Source organism: Sapajus apella, unplaced genomic scaffold, assembly GCF_009761245.1.
Source record: "Sapajus apella isolate SASKATOON/1434 unplaced genomic scaffold, GSC_monkey_1.0 scaffold1006, whole genome shotgun sequence".
NCBI classification, from domain to species: Eukaryota; Metazoa; Chordata; class Mammalia; order Primates; family Cebidae; genus Sapajus; species Sapajus apella.
In genome coordinates, this window is record NW_022437932.1 from 1 (window position 1) to 20759 (window position 20759).

The following is a 20759-nucleotide window of genomic DNA, read 5'->3' on the forward strand; positions in this document are numbered from 1 at the left end:
TAAACCAGAGCATAAAATAAATAAAACTCAAGCTGACCTGCCGTGTAGAGCTGTGTGGAAGCGAAGAAGGTGCTCTTACATAAAGTCCCTCTGCCTTCCACACTCATCTGCTTCCTGATGAGTCTGAGTCTGGGGGAACTGCACCTTACTTTTCCTCTCCTATATGCCCTAGTGGGGCAATATTAGAACCCAAGGGAGGAAAAGCTGGCAAAGTTGTCACATGCCAAGCGGCCAATCCCTCCTGAAATGAAGGTAGGTTCACTTGGTCTCTCCTAAGCAGAAGAGAATGTCCAGGAAACAAAATATTTTCAAAGCCATTAAAAATCCAACAAACCCCAGCCTTGGGGTGCTCATGGAGTACATGGGATAAGAAAGGAATCACATAGCAGCATTCAGAAGCCGTCCTGGGTTCATCCTGATGAAGTCTCTCTGACGTTCAGGGAGAGGTGGCGTTCCCATGCCGGGAGGGGGGTGGAAGGAGCCGTGACTTAGACACTGGTGGTGGTCTCCTTAGCAGACTCGATGCTGTTCATCTCCACGATGCCCTCCTTCCCGGATCGATCTGCACCATGTGCCTGCCCTTCAAAGGCCCGCGTGATATCCTCAAAAGTCCTGCCACGGGTCTCAGGGACTTTGAAGAAGGTAAAGATCAGGAAGGTAACGAGGAAGCCGGTGAAGACAATAAAAACGTAGGGTCCTAAATAGTACTAGTGAAAGGGCAGAAAGAAGGAAGGTTGACGTAAGAATCTGGTCACTGACAAGCTCAATTTCCTTCACATTCATGTTTCCAATAGGCCCCAAGCTATAACCCTTCCATATTTAATAAACACAGAAAGGTTTTTTTTCAGAGATTGACTTATGATTCCATTGCTAACTTACTATATTTCTCTGTATTTTTCTTTTTGTCATTCCTTTTCATTAGAGTTATATGTTTCCAAATGTCTACTGAGTATTTTTGGACTTTTGAGTATTATTTTTAAAATCTGTGTTTCTGAGCTGAGCATGGTGGCTCATGCCTGCAATCCCAGCACTTTCGGAGGCTGAGATGGGTGGATCACTTGAGGCCAGGAGTTCCAGACCGTCCTGGCCAACATGGCAAAACCCCATCTTTACTAAAAATACAAAAAAAAAATTTTGCTGGGAGTGGTGGTGCCTGTAATCTCAGCTACTCAGGAGGCTGAGGCAAGAGAAACACTTGATCCCAGGAGGCAGAAGTTGCAGTGAGCCAAGACTGAGCTACAGCATTCCACCGTGGGCAACAGAGCGAGAGTCTGGCTCAAAAATAAATAAATAGGCCAGGCGTGGTGGCTCACACCTGTAATCCCAGCACTTTGGAGGGCCAAGGCAGGAGGATCACCTGAGACTGGGAGTTCGAGACCAGCCTGACCAACGTGGAGAAATCCCATCTCTACCAAAAATACAAAATTAGCTGGGCATGGTGGTGCATGCCTGTAATCCCAGCTACTTGGGAGGCTGAGGTAGGAGAATTGCTTGAAGCTGGGACGCAGAAGATGCAGTGAGCCAAGACTGTACCATCGCACTCCAGCCTGGGCAACAAGAGGGAAACTCTGTCTCAAATAAAATAAAATATAAACACATACACACAAAGTTCCCAGTTTTGCCCTCTCATTTCAATCTTTTTTGTCAGCTTTTTTTTCCCCTCTGTGTTGTTGAAAATGAAAATGAGTAGGGAAAATCTGGTTTACAGCCCTTGATGCTGGCCCACTGCAACCTCCGCCTCCTGGGTTCAAGAAATTCTTCTGCTTCAGCTTCCCGAGTAGCTAGGATTACAGGCACCTGCCACCACGCCCGGCTAATTTTTGTATTTTTACTAGAGATGAGGTTTGACCATGCTGGCCAGGCTGGTCTTGAACTCAGGCAATCCACCTGCCTTGGCCTCCCAAAGTGCTGGGATTACAGGCAAGAGCTGCCACGCCTGATCAATGTGTAATCTTTCATGGCATCAGTAATTACAGTAGTCCCCAGTTATCCAGTTTTTCGTTGGTTTGTTTTTGAGACAGAGTCTTCCTCTGTTGCCCAGGCTGGAGTGCAGCCGTGTGGTCTCGGCTAACTGCAACCTCCGACTCCTGGGTTCAAATGATTCTCTTGCCTCAGCCTCCTGAGTAGCTGGGATTATATACGGGTACCTGCCACTATGCATGGCCAATTTTTTTTATTTTTAGTAGAGACAGGGTTTCACGATGTTGGCCAGGTTGGTCTCAAACTCCTGACATTGTGATCTGCTCGCTTCGGTCACCCAAAGCGCTGGGATTACAAGCGTTGAGCGACCGCGCCTGGTCAATATCCACAGTTTTACAGTCCACAGTTTTAGTTACCAACAGTCCAAAAAGATTAAATGGAGAATTCCAGAAATAAATAATTCATAAGTTTTAAACTGCCTGCCATTCTGAGTAGTATGATGAAATCTCATGCCGACCTGCACGGGACATGAATCATCCCTTTGTCCATGCCGTATATGCCATATATGCTACCCACCTGTTAGTCACCGTGGAGCTATCTTGGTCAGTAGATTGACAGATCACAAGAAGGGCGAATAGAGTACAATAAGATATTTTGGGCCGGGCGCGGTGGCTCAAGCCTGTAATCCCAGCACTGTGGGAGGCTGAGGCGGGTGGATCACGAGGTCAAGAGATCGAGACCATCCTGGTCAACATGGTGAAACCCCGTCTCTACTAAAAATACAAAAAATTAGCTGGGCATGGTGGCGTGTGCCTGTAATCCCAGCTACTCAGGAGGCTGAGGCAGGAGAATTGCCTGAACCCAGGAGGCGGAGGTTGCGGTGAGCCGAGATCGCGCCATTGCACTCCATCCTGGGTAACAAGAGCGAAAACTCCGTCTCAAAAAAAAAAAAAAAAAAAAAAAAAAGATATTTTGATAGAGAGAGAAAAAGGGCAAAGGAGAGGGAGAAGAGGGAAAGGGAACGGTCAGAGAGAGAGAGAGAGAGAGAGACAGAAAGAGGGCAAGAGAGAGAGACTAGTTGTAATCCCGGCACTTTGGGAGGCTGAAGCAGGCAGATCACCTGAGGTCAGAAGTTTGAGACCAGCCTGGTCAACATGGCCAAACCCCGTCTCTACTAAAAATACAAAAATAAGCCAAGTGTGGTGACACACGCCTGTAATCCCACCTATTCAAAAGGCTGCGGCAGACGAATCGCTCAAACCTGGGAGGCGGAGGTTGCAGTAAGCAGAGATCGCATTACTGCCTGGGCAACAGATCAAGACTCTAAAAAAAAAAAAAAAACAAAAAACTTTGGTTGTGAGTAACTTATAAATTAAACGTTATCAGCCGGGCACAGTGGCTCATGCCTGTAATCCCAACATGGGAGGCTGAGGTGGGCAGATCACGAGGTTGGGAGATCGAGATCATCCCGGCTAATAGGATGAAACCCCATCTCTACCAAATACAAAAAATTAGCTAGGAGTGGTGACACAAGCCTGCAGTCCCAGCTACTGAGGAGGCTGAGGCAGGAGAATTGCTTGAACTCGGGAGGCAGAGGTTGTAGTGAGCCAAGATTGCACCACTGCACACCAGCCTGAGGAACATAGTGAGACTCTGTCTCAAAAATAAAACATTATCATAGGTATGTATGAATAGGAAAAAACAGTGATGTATATACAGGTATAGGTTTGGGTACAATCCAAGATATCAGACATCCACTAGCTGTCTTGGAATGATATATCCCCCTGAACCAAACCTCCCTTATTCATGGGGGATAAGTCCCAAGACCCCCGGTGACGCCTGAAACTGCAGACACCTATGAACCCCACTGCTGTGAACCAGAACATGTTTCTGATGTTTTCCACCTATACATCTTATGCTTTTTCCATCTTAACTAAGCACTTGGCAGGCACTGTGGCTGTAATCCTGGCAGTTTGTGGTGTGACAGCAAAACTAGCACAAATTTCTTTTTACTTTTTCTTTTTATCGCTTATGAGCAAAACTTCTTCTTCATTTGATACAGAGTATTGCTCTGTCACCCAGGCTGGAGTGCAATGGCAGAGTCTCAGCTCACTGCAACCTCCGCCACCTGGGTTCAAGTGATTCTCCTGCCTCAGCTTCCCAAGTAACTGGGATTACAGGTGCATGCCACCACACTCAGCTAATTTTTGTATTTTTAGTAGAGGTAGGGTTTCACCACGTTGGCCAGGCTGTTCCAGAATTCCTGACCTCGTGATCTGCCCACCTCGGCCTCCCAAAGTGCTGGGATTACAGGTGTGAGCCACCTTACCCAGCCTCTTTTTTCTTTTCTTTTTTTTTGAGACAATCTTGCTGTGTTGCCCAGGCTAGAGTGCAGTGATGCAACATCAGCTCGCTGCAAACTCTGGCTCCCGGGTTTAAGCGATTCTCCTGTCTCAGCCTCCCAAGCAGCTGGGACTACAGGCAGACGCCCCCACCCTTGGCTAATTTTTGTATTTTTAGTAGAGACGAGGTTTCACCATATTGGTCAAGCTTGTCTTGAACTCCTAACCTCTGGTGATCTGCCCACCTCAGCCTCCCAAAGTGCTGGGATTACAGGTGTGAGCCACTGCGCCCAGCCACGTCTTTTTTCTTCTTCATAATTTTATGGACAAAAGATACATCCTTAGGCTGAGTGCAGTGGTGCATGCCTGTAATCCCAGTACTGTGGGAGGCTGCGGTGGGAGGATCACGTGAACCCAGGAGTTTGAGACCAGCCTGGGCAACATAGCAAGACCCCATCTCTCTTAGTAAAATTTTTATTTGTTTGTTTGTTTGGATTCTGAAATGGAGTCTTACTCTGTCTCCCAGGCTGGAATGCTGTGGCGTGATCTTGGCTCACCATGAACGCCACCTCCTGGGTTAAAGTGATTCTCCTGCCTTAGCCTCCTGAGTAGCTAGGACTACAGGCATGTGCCACCACACCTGGTTAATATTTGCATTTTTAGTAGAGATGCAGTTTCACCATAATGGTCAGGCTAGTGTCGAATCCTGACCTCAAGTGATCCACCTGCCTCGGCCTCCCAAATTGTTGGGATTACAGGCGTGAACCACTGCGCATGCGGCAAAGGCTGGTTTTAAGATAAGGTGAGTTATCTTACCTTATAACTCAGCAGAGGGGAAGAGCAATCCGACTAGGAAGTTGGAGGTCCAGTTGGAGCAGCCGGCCACTGCCATCGCAGCTGGGCGGGGGCCCTGGCTGAAGAGTTCGGCCACAATAAACCAGGGAATGGGGCCTGGTCCAATTTCAAAGAAGGCCACAAAGACCAAGATAGCCCCAATACAGACAAAGCTCATGCCATTATGGTCATCCTGTAAGAGGAAGGAACAGAGAAAATTAAATGTAAAGACAGCATGACCTAGGGTCTAGGTTCCCAGATGCAACTAACGGCAACCTCCTACGGTCCTGGCCTATAGTACAGAAAGTGGCTGTCAAGTCAAAAGGCTTGAATTTATTTTTATTTTTAGAGACAGGGTCTCGCTCTGTTGCCCAGGCTGGAGTGCAATGACGCTGTAACAGCTCACTGCATCATCGATCTCCTGGGCTTAAGTGATCCTCCCACCTCAGCCTCTCAAATAGCTGGGACTAGAGGCATGTGCCACCACACCCTAATTAAAAAACAAATTGTAGGCAGGGCGTGGTGGCTCACGCCTGTAATCTAAGCACTTTGGAGGCCAAGGCAGGAGGATCACCTGAGGTCGGAAGTTCAAGACCATCCTGACCAACATGGTGAAACCCCGTCTTAAAAAAAAAAAAAAAAAACTGTCTTTTGGCTGGGCTCTGCGGCTCACACCTGTAATCCCAGGACTTTGGGGAAGGGCGAGGCAAGTGTATTATTTGAGGTCAGAAGTTGGAGACCAGCCTGGCCAACATGTGAAACCCTGTCTCTACTAAAAAATACGAAAATTAGCTGGGTGTGGTGGCGTGCGCCTATAATTCCCAGCTACCCTGGAGACTGAGGCAGGAGAATCACTTAAGCCCAAGAGGAGAAGGTTGCAGGGAGCTGAGATCCCGTCACTGCACTCCAGCCTGGGTGACACAGCATGGCCTTATCTCAAAAAACAATAGCAACGACAAAAACAAAACATTTTGTGGTGGTTGTTTTGTAGAGACCGTTTCTTGCCATGTTTCCCAGGCTGGTGTTGAACTTCTGGGCTCAAGTAATCCTCTCACCTTGGCCTCCCAAACTTTGCGATGATAGATATATGAACCATTGCGCCCGGCCCGACTTGGATTTTTGAATTCCATCTATGTGATCTCATATATGCCACTTTGTGCAGACACCATGTCATTATCAGTAAAGTGTGATTACCTTGATATTATTATTATTACTATGCTTTTGAGATGGAGTTTTGCTCTGCTGCCCAGGCTGGAGGGTTATGGTGGGATCTTGGCTCACTGCAACTCCGCCTTCTGGGTTCCAGTAATTCTCCTGCCTCAGCCTCCCAAGTAGCTGGCATTATAGGTGTGTGCCACCATGCCCAGCTAAATTTTTTTTGTGTGTCTTTAGTAGAGACGGGGTTTCACCATGTTGGTCAGGCTGGTCTTGAACTCCTGACCTCTGATCCGCGTGCCTTGGACTCTCAAAGTGCTAGGATTACAGGCATGAGCCAACACACCCAGCCATCTTGATATTATTTTAAGAATTAAAGCCGGGCGCGGTGGCTCAAGCCTGTAATCCCAGCACTTTGGGAGGCCGAGGCGGGTGGATCATGAGGTCAAGAGATCGAGACCATCCTGGTCAACAAGGTGAAACCCCGTCTCTATTAAAAATACAAAAAAAAATTAGCTGGGCATGGTGGTGCGTGCCTGTAATCCCAGCTACTCAGGAAGCTGAGGCAGGAGAATTGCCTGAACCCAGGAGGCGGAGGTTGCGGTGAGCCGAGATCGCGCCATTGCACTCCAGCCTGGGTAACATGCGTGAAACTCCGTCTCAAAAAAAAAAAAAAAAAAAAAAAAGAATTAAATTAGGTAATTTGTAAGCTATAATAATGTTCTATAAATGTAAGGATTCTAATGGTTAACCTCCAGTTCTCCAATGACCCACCTTTCTTAAAAACTCTGGGCATCTTGCTTCTCTCCTGACTTTATTGACAAGCTTCAACCTTAACAACCCACGTGCTGTGTCACGGAAGTCAACTGTAACGTCTCCTCCCCCTCCCTTGCTTTTCTTCACTCAAAAGGCACTCACCTTTAGTAGCAAAGAAACAGTCATGAGCAGGGAACAAAAAGCCATCCCTCCAAGGCCTATCATATGCAGAGTCCTTCTTCCTGCCCTTTCCACCAGAAATAGCTAGAAGAGAAAGAATATGACATGAAACTTCAGTTTTCCTTTCCATGAAGAGTGTCTGAGCTACTTGAAATCTGCCTTACTTACACAGAACACTTACTAACACTTACTAACACATACACCTCCTGTGATTTTCGATTTTATATAGACACATATTGCTTTCCATCCACAGGTCCTGCCTCAAAATCCCCACAGCCCTTGCTGCAGTCTTTTGTTATAATGTTGGGATGCATTAGGCCTCAGGAGCAGGCCTCAGAAAATAGAATTCTTCTCTGACTTTCTCCTGCTCTCCCACTTGGTGGGACTCTAGGCTGACTGTGGGTCATAAAACCCTCATTTCAGAGAGGCTCTTGCCCCACACCCTAGAGGAAGAAATGCTACACAGAGGCCAACAAATAATCTAAACAGACAGGCCTTGCTGGGTTCAGATCATACCCTTTTTGTCCAATCACATTTCAGAACCTTTGTCCATGCTTCAATCATGGAGAACCAATGAAGTCTGCATAAAAGGCCCAAAAGGCAGGGTGTGGGGAGCTTCCAGATATCTGAAGCCCTGGAAGCTGACAGGAAGGTCACCAACTCATCTACGTGCTACGAGTACACCCACTCCACGAGACAGAAACTCCCATGCTCAGGACCCCTCCAGACCTCCCCCTATGAATCTCTTCATCTGGTTGTTTATTTCTGTCCTTTAAAGTATCCTTTAAAACAAACTAGGAAACAATTTCCCTGAGTTCTGTGACCCACTGTAGCAAATTAGTCAAACCCAAAGAGGGCGTTGTGGGAATCCTGATCTCTAGCTCGTGGGTCAGAAGCACAGGTCAGACAGCCTGGAGCCTGTGATTGGCATTAGAGTGGGGCCGTCCTGGGAACTGGGCCATCAACCTGTGAGATGTGATGCTGTCTCCAGGGAGACAGTGTCAGAATTAAATCAGAGGACACCTAGATGGTGTCCACCACATAACTGATTGCTTACTTGATGGGGAAAAATCCTCACATATTTTGGGGGGTCACGGAAATCTTCTGTGATTATTGTTGTTTCAGTGTAAAAACAGAGGAAAAACACAGTTTGAGAGTTTTTTCAAACACCTCTCCTCCAATTTCAAGTTGAAAGCATACTAGATAGTCCCTTGTATATTTCCTCCTTTCCCATTCAACCCATATTTGCTTGAAGAGTGAAGACTACACCCAGCATTGAATAGATCTCTTTTTTCCAAAAGAAAATTAAACAACAAAAAGGTCTAACTAAATGATGGTAGAACCATGCAATCCATCTTTGAACATCTATAGCAAGGATTCTTTTCTCCCCCCAAAATTATCAAACCATCCAACTTACAGAAACTACAGTGAAGATAGTATTAACCACGCCCGCACCGATGGTGGCATAGATGGGTTCTTGAACACCTGCATCCTTGAAGATTCCTGTTGAGTAATAGAACACCTAGCAGAAAACAAAACATGCAACTTTAATACAATTCTGTATACCAGTTAAACAGAACCCTCAAAAATAAACTTTAAAAGTCCCTGGAGGCAGGAAGTCCTTTTGTTAGGGTTTTTGTTCAGTCAATCCTAGTACCACTTCAGCAAATGAATTATCTTCTGTATGTTATCTCCTTTCTCTCTTTTTTTTTTCAGATGGAGTCTCGATCTGTCACCCAGGCTGGCGTGCAGTGGCACTATCTAGGCTCACTGCAACCTCCACCTCCCAGGTCAAGTGATTCTCCTGCTTCAGCCTCCTGAGTAGCTGGGACTACAACAGCCCACAACCATGCTCAGCTTATTTTTGTCATTTAAGTAGAGCTGGGCTTTCCCCATGTTGGCTAGGCTGGTCTCGAACTCCTGACCTCAAGTAATCCGCTTGCCTCAGCCTCCAAAAGTGCTGGGATTACAGGCCTGAGCTACCACACCTGGCCCTCCTTTTTCCTTTTAAAGGGTCTCAGTTTTAGCTATTCATTTCCATTGTTTCTTCTAACTATGCTTATTTCCGCTGTTCCATTTACTCTTGCTTATGTCCACTTCACTAATTTATTTGAAGGTGTCATTCCTACAAAGTGGTTTCTTTCTTTTTTTTGTTTATACTGAAGTCTCACTCTGTTGCCCAGGCCGGAGTACAATGGCACAATCTCTGCTCACTGCAAAGCCCACCCTGGGTTCAAGCGATTCTCCTGCCTCAGCCTCCCGAGTAGCTAGGATTACAGGTGCCTGCCGCTGCATCCAGTTAATTTTTGTATTTTTAGTAGAGACATCTTGGCCAGGCTGGTCTTAAACTCCTGACTTTTTTTTTTTTTTTTTTTTTTTTTGAGACGGAGTTTCGCTCTTATTACCCAGTATGGCAACCTCCGCCTCCCAGGTTCAGGCAATTCTCCTGCCCCAGCCTCCTGAGTAGCTGGGATTACAGGCACGCACCACCATGCCCAGCTAATTTTTTGTATTTTTAGTAGAGACGGGGTTTCACCATGTTGACCAGGATGGTCTCGATCTCTTGACCTCGTGATCCACCCGCCTCGGCCTCCCAAAGTGCTGGGATTACAGGCTTGAGCCACCGCGCCTGGCAACTCCTGACTTCTTAATCCACCCACCTCAGCCTCCCAAAGTGCTGGGATTATTGGATTACAGGCATGAGCCACCGAGCCCAGCCATGGTTTCTTTATAAGTTGAGACAGCAACTCACTGTATTGCCCAGGCTGGTCTAAAAATCTTGGTCTTAAGTGATCCTCCTGCCTCTCCGCCTCTCAAGTTGCTGGGATTATAGGCATGGGCCATCAAGCCCAGCTAAATGCTGTTTTAATTGCCTCTTCCCCAAACCTTCAAAACATTGATAGGCACATTGATGTCTCAATTTGATAGTGAACTAATTGAATAACCTATCCTGCTCATTGAAAAAGCAGAGGTTGGGCTGTATTTCCCAGGCCTAGGCCCTTTTAAAGTGTTTTATGAAATAATACCAGCTACTTTATAATATGTTAAATAAACTGTTTGTTATTTGCTAGGCACTTCGCTAAAATGTAAGGTTGCTGCAACTTACATAGTTAAGAGATATTAAAATATTTGGCCGGGCGTGGTGGCCCATGCCTATAATTCCAGCACTTTGGGAAGCCTAGGTGGGCGGATCACCTGAGGTCAGGAGTTTGAGACCAGCCTGACCAACATGGAGGAAACCGCATCTCTACTAAACATACACAATTAGCCAGGTGTCATTGTGGGCTCCTGTTATCCCAGCTACTCGGGAGGGTGAGGCACAAGATCATGCCATTGCACTCCAGCCTGGGCAACAAGAGTGAAACTCCATCTCAAAATAAAACAAAATTAAAATTAAAATTAAAATAATAAAAACAAATATTGGACTCGGACCTCCAGTTAACAAGGGAGCATTATCTAGGTTACCCAAGTTCACTTGAGTTTATTTCGCCCAGAGTATTTGCCTCCATAGCAATATTTATTAGTCTTTTTGATGAATATGGACCTCTACATTGGGATTTACTTTTTCAAGAAACAAATCTTTAAATACCTACTATGTAGGACATATTATATTTATATTTTCCAAAATAATTGTTTTTTTTTTTTTTGAGACGGAGTTTCGCTCTTGTTACCCAGGCTGGAGTGCAATGGCGCGACCTCGGCTCACTGCAAACTCCGCCTCCTGGGTTCAGGCAATTCTCCTGACTCAGCCTCCTGAGTAGCTGGGATTACAGGCACGCGCCACCATGCCCAGCTAATGTTTTGTATTTTTAGTAGAGACGGGGTTTCACCATGTTGACCAGGATGGTCTTGATCTCTTGACCTCGTGATCCACCCGCCTCGGCCTCCCAAAGTGCTGGGATTACAGGCTTGAGCCACCGCGCCCGGCCCGTAATAATTGTTTTCGAAACTGACATTTGTAGAGTCATCACTGAAAATTGCTCCTCTAGAGCTAATTAGACTTCTTTCTTGCCTATTAAACTATCCTCTCCTTGAAATAAAAAAAAAAAAAAAAAAAAAACCAACATATTATATGATGACGTCAAGCTTGCGGGGAAAAATAAAAAATAAAACAGCAACAACAAAAAACCAAAAAAAACAAGCTTGTGGGGAAACATGTTAGTGCAAAAGTAATTACTTGAGCAGCTTCAACAAGCAATAAATAGTTATGCCAATTGTCTTCCTTATCGCAATGTCTACACATTCAAAACCTAATATACATGTACACATCTCAATAAAACTTCTTTTAGGCCGGGCACAGTGGCTCACGCCTGTAATCCCAACACTTTGGTAGGCCCAGGAGGGCAGATCATGAAGTCAAACATTCGAGACCAGCCTGGCAAACATAGTGACACCCCGTCTCTACTAAAAATACAAAAAAATTAGCTGGGTGTGGTGGTACAGGCCTGCAGCTACTCAGGAGGCTGAGGCAGGAGAATCGCTTGAACCCTGGAGGTGGAGGTTGCAGCGGGCCGCGATAGTGCCAATGTACTCCAGTCTGGGCGACAGAGCAAGGCTCTGTCTCAAAAAAAAATCCCAAAAATCTTGTTAGAGTAAAATGACTTTGCTATCTAGTGCCATCAAGCTAGATAAGCTAACCCCTCCATCATTTCACCTAAAAATAGTTTACTCTGCTATGTAAATATGACACAATGCAACCTGTTACCCATTTGCTAGTAAGGGAAATTAGAAAACATCATTTGTGCAAAAGTAGGTTGGCAAAGTGATTTCTAAGCCTGCTATGCATCAGATTTATTTTTTTACAGACAATGTTCAGGCCTCTTACACAGAGATTCTTGAATCCAGCAGACTTAGGAATCCCATCTCCCATAATTCTGGTGCAGTCATCTTTGAGTGAGATTGTATCTGGAGCAAAATCTGCTCACTGGCTAAAATGGGGACCACCTCAGTCCAACAATAATTAAGGTACATGCTGGGCGTGGTGAGTCACACCTGTAAGGCCAGCACTTTGGGAGGCTGAGGTAGTTGGATCACACGAGGTCAGGAGTTTGAGACCAGCAGGGCCAACATGGTGAAAACCCGTCTCTACTAAAAATACAAAAAAAATTAGCCAGGCTTGGTGTTGGGTGCCTGTAATCCCAGCTTCCCAGCTACTTGGGAGGCTGAGGCAGGAGAATTACATGAACCCAGGAGATGCAGGTTGCGGTGAGCTGAGATTGCACCACAGCACTCCAGCCTGGGTGACAGAGCAAGACTTCACCCCCTATCCCCCTAAAAAATGTATATACCATACTCTGAAGCAGCAGGAATCTGTCCATCAGAGTGTTAATGGATCATCTGTAATTCCTCACAGGTGATCTTTTATCAGAGCACTCATTGATCATCTGTAATTCCTCACAGGTGATCCTTTCCTGATTCTGTTTTGTGGGCCAGGACTGTGGTGAGACAGCTGGGAGTTGCCTCAGGTGCATTCTTTTTTTCTTTTTTAAATAGGCACAGACCAATACCAGGTACATTCTTTAAAGAGGTGCTCATTCTTAGGGCTACATTTGCACGCAGCTACCTCACCTGCCTAGTCCCAGCTCTGCTGCTCTGGAAAGTCTGAGAGCATATTTTTCTCCAGTAATATGTGTGGCCTACATTGTCATTTCCAAATGAGGAAATTTGAGAATGAGATTCATCAAAATTACCTATGACGCTTTTTCAAACTACTGTGTATGTCCTCACAAGTTTTTTTTTCTTTTAGTTTTTTTAAGACAAGGTCAAGCCAGTCTTGATGGCTCACACCTGTAATCCTAGCACTCTGTGAGGCCGAGGTGGGTGGATCACCTGAGGTCTGGAGTTCAAGACCAGCCTGACCAACATGGAGAAATCCCATCTCTACTAAAAATACAAAATTAATAGCCAGACGTGGTGGCACATGCCTGTAATCCCAGCTACTCGGGAGGCTGAGGCACGAGAATCTCTTGAACCCCAGAGGTGGAGGTTGCAGTGGGCCGAGATCGTGGCATTGCACTCCAGCCTGGTCAACAAGAGTGAAACTCGGTCTCAAAAACAAAACAAAGTCAAGCTATATTGCCCAGGCTTGACTACTGGGCTTAAGAGATTCCTACCTCAGCCTCCCCAGTAGTAGCTGGGACTACAGGCGTTCTGAGCCACCACCGTGGTGGCTCCTCGTACATTCTGATAAACAGCCTCTAAGCCCTCACAAGAAGCACTGCTACTTCGAACACAAATATCCTGGTGTGTTAGGTAGGATAAAAGACCAAGAATTAACTTATTGTGAACATCAAATGTGTTTTGCAAAATGCTTTGTTACAACATGATTTAATCCCATTGATCAAAGAATAAAGGAGAACTCTCAGGGCATGAATCAGTATTTAAAAAGGTGGGACAAAGGTGGTCTTCATATTCATATTTTATCCACAATTGACTAGGCAAAGGATCACTCTCTTCCCACAATCCACAATCCACACTCAAATGCAGGACGCTGATATTTGCATGGAATACAAGGGCTACCTGCCAAATGCTAGCTTCCGTTTTGCCACCCTCTTTAAACTATCAGCTCCCGATTCTAATTATAAAAACAAATAGACTGGCAAAGTCAGTTTAGTTTGAAGTTGCCAGTGTCCTTCCAGGCTCTTTTTTTTCCCCCTTTTATTAAATTTCAGAGACAGAGTCTCACTCTGTCTCCCAGGCTGGAGTGCAGTGGCATAATTATAGCTCACTGCAGGCTCAAATTCCTCAGCTCAGGTCCTCTTATCTCAGCCTCCTGAGTAGCTGGGACTACACGCACATCACCACCATGCCCAGCATTTTAAGCGAAATACTGTAAGACGCCTTTGACCCTAAGGTATCATACTCACAGCATTGATTCCAGAGAGCTGCTGGGAGAGCTGGAGCACGATGGAAATGATGATGGGCTGTCGGTAGCTGGATACTCTAAAGAGCTCCAGCACGGTCACTTGCTTTTCCTGTGACATCCTTGCACTCTCATCCTTCATCTCCTGGATGTCTTGGGATACATCCTGGGTGCCCCACAACCGCTGGAGGACTGGTAAAAAGAATAAAGAGGAAAGGATAAAGACAATGTAATGTCCCAAATGCATTCTTCCTGTAAGGCAGCGAGGAAAGGGCCGCAGGAGATGAGGTGATCAATAGCATCCATTCCTTTTCTTTTTAGACGGGGTCTCACTATGTTGCCCAGGCTGGAGTGCAGTGGCTATTCACAGGTGTGATTCCACTACTGATCTGCACGGGAGTTTTGACCTGCTCCATTTCTGACCTGGGCCGGTTCACCCCTCCTTAGGCAACGTAGTGGTCCCCCACTCCCAGGAGGTCACCATATTGATGCCGAATTTAGTGTGGACACCTAATCGGCATATCGCACTACAGCCCAGAACTCCTGGGCTCAATCGATCCTCCCACCTCAGCCTCCCGAGTAGCTGGGACTACAGGCACGCGCCACCAAGCCCAGTTTTTTTTTGTTTTTGTTTTTTTGAGACAGAGTTTCACTCTTGTTGCCCAGGCTGGAGTGCAATGGTGGAATCTTAGCTAACTGCAACCCCTGTCTCCCGGGTTCAAGAGATTCTCCTGCCTCAGTCTTCCTAGTACCTGGGATTACAGGCATGCGACATCATGCCTGGCTAATTTTGTATTTTTGGTAAAGATGGGGTTTCTCCTGTTGATCAGGCTGGTCTCGAACTCCCGACTTCAGGTGATCTGCCTGCTCGGCCTCCCAAAGTGCTGGGATTACAGGCGTGAGCCACCGCTCCTGGCCTGATAGTATCCATTCCTAAACCTGCCTTCTCATCTCATTCTTTAGGGCCTGAAAATTTTACTGAAGAGTAATCAGGACCCTCTTCACTTGGATTCTGAGGGTCAGGGAAAGGGTACAACAGAAAATAGGTCCAGTACCCTCATCCCTAAAACAAACCAGAACCATATAATGCATATAGTAAGGCGCAAAGGATACTCACTCTGCTTAGCATTCTCCTCTTCTTTTCTGTTAATGAGCAAAAATCTGGGACTTTCAGGGCAAAATGGAAGGGCTGCACTTTGTAGGATAGCAGGAAGGATGGTAAAGCCCAGTAGCACTGGCCACAGCGCTTCAGACCCAAGGATGAATTCCAGACCAAAGATCTAGAAACCACACAAGACAATGCCATAAACCCCATACTTGTAGGCTACAAGTTTGTTAAAAAACAAAAAGCTCAGAAAACCATACATTCTTTTACCATGGGAAAAAATCGTGTTTCTTTTCCTTTCCTCAGCCTGCTTCCTACCATCTATGAGCTACAATAACAATATCTAAAACTTCCATATATAATCGAACATGTGCCAGACATTCTTCAGTGCTTTAACTGTGTTAACTTTTTAAATGACCCATGAAACGAACACTCATCAGGTATGAGAACTTCTACAGTACCTGGGCCACCAGAATTCCGACAACGATGCCCAGCTGGTTGAGAGTGCCAAAGGCACCCCGCAGGGCAGTGGGCGAGATCTCTCCAATGTACATGGGCACAAAGCCTGTGCACAGTCCGCAGAAGAGGCCGATAACCAAGCGGCCCAGGATCAGCATTTCCACCGACTCGGCTACTTTACACAGGCCCATAAGGCAGCCGCCGGTGACAGCCAGCAGGTTGACGATCAGCATTGAATTGCGCCTGTAAGGTTAGCAAAAGACAAAGCGGGCTTAGCAAAGTGAGAGGCTCCCTTGTCCTCTCCTCCCTTGTCCTCACTATTCTGCTCTTCTCCAGGCTCATATCGTCTTTTTTTTTTTGGCCTAACTTTTCCTTTTCACTTTCCATTATCAGAACATTTCTAGGTGGGAGCCCGGCATGATGGTGCCGGCCTGTATGTAGTCCCAGATGCTCAGGGAGCGGAGGTGGGAGGCCGAGGCTGCAGTGAGCTGTGATTGGGCCATTGCACACCAGCCTGGGTGACAGAGCAAGACCCTCTTTCTTGTGGTGGGGGGGAAGAGCAACATAATCAAGTAAAATAGGCTGCTTTATCCATTTTTTGTTTTGTTTTTTCTCTTTATCCATTTTTAAATATCAATTCCATTTGCATTTCTAGAATATCTAATTGGCAATTTTTCTCTTTGTGATGGAGTTTCACTCTCTCCCCCAGGCTAGAGTGCAGAGGCCATATCTCGGCTCACTGCAACCTCCACCACCTCCTGCCCTCCCCAGGTTCAAGAGATTCTCTTGCCTCAGCCTCCTGAGTAGCTGGGATCATAGGCCCACACCATCACATCCAGGGTTTTGCCATGTTGGCCAGGCTGGTCTCAAACTCCTGATCTCAGGTGATCCACCTGCCTCAGCCTCCCAAAGTGCTAGAATTACAGGCATAAACCACTGAGCTCCTACTTGGCAAATTAAAACAGTTCCTTCATCGCTTTTTTTTTTTTTTTTTTTTTAAGACGGGGTTTCACCATATTGGTCAGGCTGGTTTTGAACTCCTAACCTCAGGTGATCCACCCGCCTCAGCCTCCCAAAGTGCTGGGATTACAGGTGTGAGCCACCGTGCCCGGCTGTCTTTCATCAGTCTAGTATAGAATAAGAAGATTCAGTTTTTTGGCCATTATCCACATATGCCATAGAGTAAGAATTATAAGAATAATTCCTACCAATCCTGTGTAAAATAATAAACACAAGTATATGAAACCTCAATTTTTTAAATAAAAGTAAACAAGTTTGGGCCTTGAGAATTGTTTCTGGAAACCCCATAGTTGAGCTTGCTAGAGAATAATTCTGAACTAGCCCTAGCTGGGCTGCAAAAGCCAGTCACTCACACAGCTCATCTCCTGCACAGCTAGGTGGGAGCTATGGAGGGTAGCAGAGTTCCAAGCAAGGGCAGTTGTATTCGGGGCCCGTTGGACTAGGTTTCCCTTGATTAGAATTCAAGGTGTTCAGGTTCAAAGGCATCATCACCTCCTTGCCCTAAGTCTCTATGCTTGTCCTCAGTGCGGCTGGTAGAGCCCGCTTCCTTGCCCAGTTTCTAGTCAATACCTGCCAAAGCGATTGACAAAGAGTCCGACGGAGAAGGAGCCGATCATACCACCCACGGAGAATATGGCCACGGACAAGGACCAGAGGGACGTGAGCAACATCTCAGAAGGAGGGGCATTTTTCTTGTTCTTCAAAGTGTTATTGACAAATTCCTTTATGATCTGCAAAATGAAAGGGTTGGTGGGAGGGCAGACTGTTGAAGTTGGATGAGAACAAAAACCACAAATATTAGGGGCCATTTCCTTCCTAGAGAATCAAGGGAATAAATATATGGGAGTGGAAGACACAGATAACACATTGGAGTTATTAACTGTTAACTCTCTGGAATAGTAATTTTTTTATTTATCCTGAAAATCCCAGTAGGTGGCAGCACTGATGTTCACCCCAGCCCACTCATAAGCGGACCCAGCTGCTTTGTAACAAACCCCTAAGGGCTGATATAGGAAGTGTGTCACTATGGGGTGAGAAAGTGGGAGGAAGAACAGCCCCTCCCAGGGTACAGGGAGTAAGTGAGCGTTCTGCTTTGATTAAATGAGCTTTGATTAAATGACCGCACTAGATTTCCCACCAATATTGTCTCCATCTTCAGCCTTGGCCAGGATAGATACAAAGTTTGTCTCAAATTCCCCTAGTGGAGGGAGGGACACTCACTAACTGTGTTGCCCAGGATGGTGTTTAACTCCTGGGCTCAAGCGATCTTTAGGACTCAGTCTCTGGAGTAGCTAGGATCCCAGGTGGGTACCACCGCACCTGACCCTAAATTCTGAATTGTTGAAACTCTACTTATAAAGGAATAATGTCCCTATTCTGGGTTCTAATTCTTGTGGCCTGGCACTCACCATCTCAGGAGCGTTGATGACCCCAGTGTTGTAGCCAAATTGAAATGAGCCGATTGTAGCAACTGTGATGGCAACGATCAGAGCTGGGGTGACCTGGAGGGAGAGAGGACAGGGAAGAGAGAGTAGTCCTCATAGCTTGTGATTGATGACTGTTTCTTATTAACCATGGAGCTCTATTAGGACAATGTGACCTATGAGTGGTGTGAAAAGGACAAAAGTCAAGTGAGATCCAGGTAATTAATGGGCAAGACAAAGGGCAGAGTATAGGAAACACCTGGAGGTTTGAATGTGACGTTAACTTGGTAGAAGTGGCAAGAGAAATGGGGAAGGAAGAAGTTAAGAGAAACTGGGTTAGTCAGTTTGGAAACATTTAAAAACCTGCACCAGGCAAAGGTAGGCATAGAATTCCACCAAGAGCTGGGAGGGCAGAGGAAGGCACAGGCTTGGGCAGGATGGCTAAGAACTGGTTAATCTGGAAACAAACACAGCGTAGTCTGATCTGTACCCCAGACTCCACGGAAGCCCGAGTAGTGGTGGGGGTGGTAGTTTGTGTCTTCACTGCTGGGCTGCTCTTTGAGTCTCTTCTCTCTCAGGACCATGTCACCTGCTGGATCTACCCACTGCATCCTGGCCCCATTTGAGTCTTCCGTTTATTAAATACTGTTCCGCTATCCCTAACCCCCGGGCGGGGGAAGAAAGAACACTCAGCTCACTACAATCCCAACATACAAGAGACATTTCTTAGTGGGGTGGGGGGCAGTCATCTTCACCTTGCCTGGAATAATTCAGCTGGGCAAGTGGATATTATTTTAGATTTCCACCTTGGGGCAGGCAGCTCAATGTTGATACTTGAGGCCATCTCCTATGCCCTTCCCCACCCAACCACTCGATCCCTTCACCTTTTCTTATCTTAAACTCCTTTCCTTTCAGGTCAGATGGAGTAGGTATTGGGCTGGCAGCTTCACTAGGCGAACTGACCTTGTCTGCAGCCTCCCAGATATCTCAGTCACAACTAAGCATGGGTACCCTGGAGGGCACTGCCGGTACAATGCTCTCTGTTAAATCTTCTGCCTTTTAGTGAAAATCTCGTCTCTCCTCTCATCATGCACTATCTTTGAGAGTCTTTTCTTCTTTAGTCCTGTAATTTTCCATCCCTCTTATTTTCCTTCATTTTCTTTCTGCTTTGTAGAGATGGGATCTCACTGTTACTGCCCAAAACTGGTCTCAAACTCACGACCTCACGTAATCTTCCTGCCTTGGTTTCCCCAATGCTGGGATTATAGGCATGGCCCACCACGCGGCCCCTTATTTTTAGTTAAATTTATCTTGGTAAAAATGCTTTTCTCCCTTCAAATATTGCATAAACAACACTCAATAATACATTCATAGGTCCTGCACTCACAATTTTAACCCCAAAAGGACAACTGGAATTGTTTCTCCTTAGTATCCAGGGAACCCCACAGGTTATGGGACAAACAGATGGTGGGACACTGGCCCGCGCCCCCAAACACAGACCCTTTCAAGGTCTAATGCTTCCAGAAGTCTTCACACTGGCTCTGAGACCCACACTTGTAATCCATACAACCAAGCAGCGCGATCCTCTAAACGCTCAACCATCTTGTTCTCAGTAGCATATAGTTACATAAAATAAACCTGAGAAGCAAACACACTTCTCCGGGTGACTTTCCTGTGACAGGAAGGTGAACAGAACTGTATGACATTCAAAGAAAAACGGATTGAGCTGTAGCAGCGCAGGCTAGAGGAGAAACGAAAAGGCCTTAAGATGGCTTGGTGACTTAGGAGAAAACAGAGCACGGCAGTTACCACTGAGATTTGCCTTTCTGAGTGTACCCCAAATAAGCAAAAATAACCAGTAATCATATCATTCTTACCTTCTGTGTCCCCATGGCCCTGATCTAATTCTTTTCAAGTCTTCAAGAAAGATCTAGGAGTGTGATTCCACAGACACCTTTTTCAGCCAACGAAACCTTCAAAACGTCCTTCTCAGCAGCAAGTCCTCTCCAGGTCCTCAGGGACGCTCTAAACTCTCACCATTACAGCATCTCTCGGTCTGGCTGGGATCCTGCTTATTTATAATCTCCGCAAAGGGTGGAGCCTGAAAGGGCGACGAGCCCCCAACCCCACCCCTGCCTGCCCCCCCTCCAAACAATCTTGTGACCTCTCGGAATCCTGTGTTATCAGAACTTCAGAACCACCCCCGCCCCCGCCCGCAGACAATAACGCCCTCCCTCCCCCGCCCTCCCAAACCCACATCCTGCCACTCTCTCCACCCGGGTTTTTTTTTTTTTTTTCAAAAGCTCATCCTTACTCCTTCCCTCTTCTAATAGCAGCTACAGCCTCTTAGTTTCACAGACAAAATGGGACCAGAAAAGCCTGGAGGGAGGGCAGATACACTCTTTTTTGCTCTCGGATCTGCTTGGAATTAAAACAAGCTACAGAGAGATGGGAATAAATCTATCCATATAAAAAAGCAAAGTCTAGTGGGTGCTACTATCAGAGATTTAACGTTGTTAGAAAGAGTGTAAACAGTAAGAATTCTTGATCCTATGAATTTATCTTTCTTTTTTTACTACAGGCTACGTCTACAAAAGGGAAGGGAAAGACAGCCTGAGAGAAGAAAATCATGGAAAGAATTTGGCCAATGTTCCCTGATTAGCATAATCTCACCAGGAGGGAAGAAAACCTGAATTTCTCAG

At 46.1% G+C, this 20759-nt stretch overlaps 1 protein-coding gene across 1 annotated transcript; it reads right to left on the reverse strand.

Moving 5' to 3' along the window:
• Positions 1-20226, reverse strand: LOC116546516 (solute carrier family 2, facilitated glucose transporter member 3). The gene is made up of 10 exons (XM_032272759.1): positions 19935-20226; positions 18043-18135; positions 17204-17364; positions 15616-15856; positions 15167-15329; positions 14054-14241; positions 8605-8709; positions 7170-7271; positions 5087-5289; positions 1-707 (listed from the first exon to the last, which is right to left on the reverse strand). The coding sequence occupies exons 1-10, from the start codon at positions 19947-19949 to the stop codon at positions 698-700; spliced, it is 1281 nt and encodes a 426-aa protein (XP_032128650.1). The 5' UTR covers positions 19950-20226; the 3' UTR covers positions 1-697.
• Positions 20227-20759: the final 533 nt, after the last annotated feature.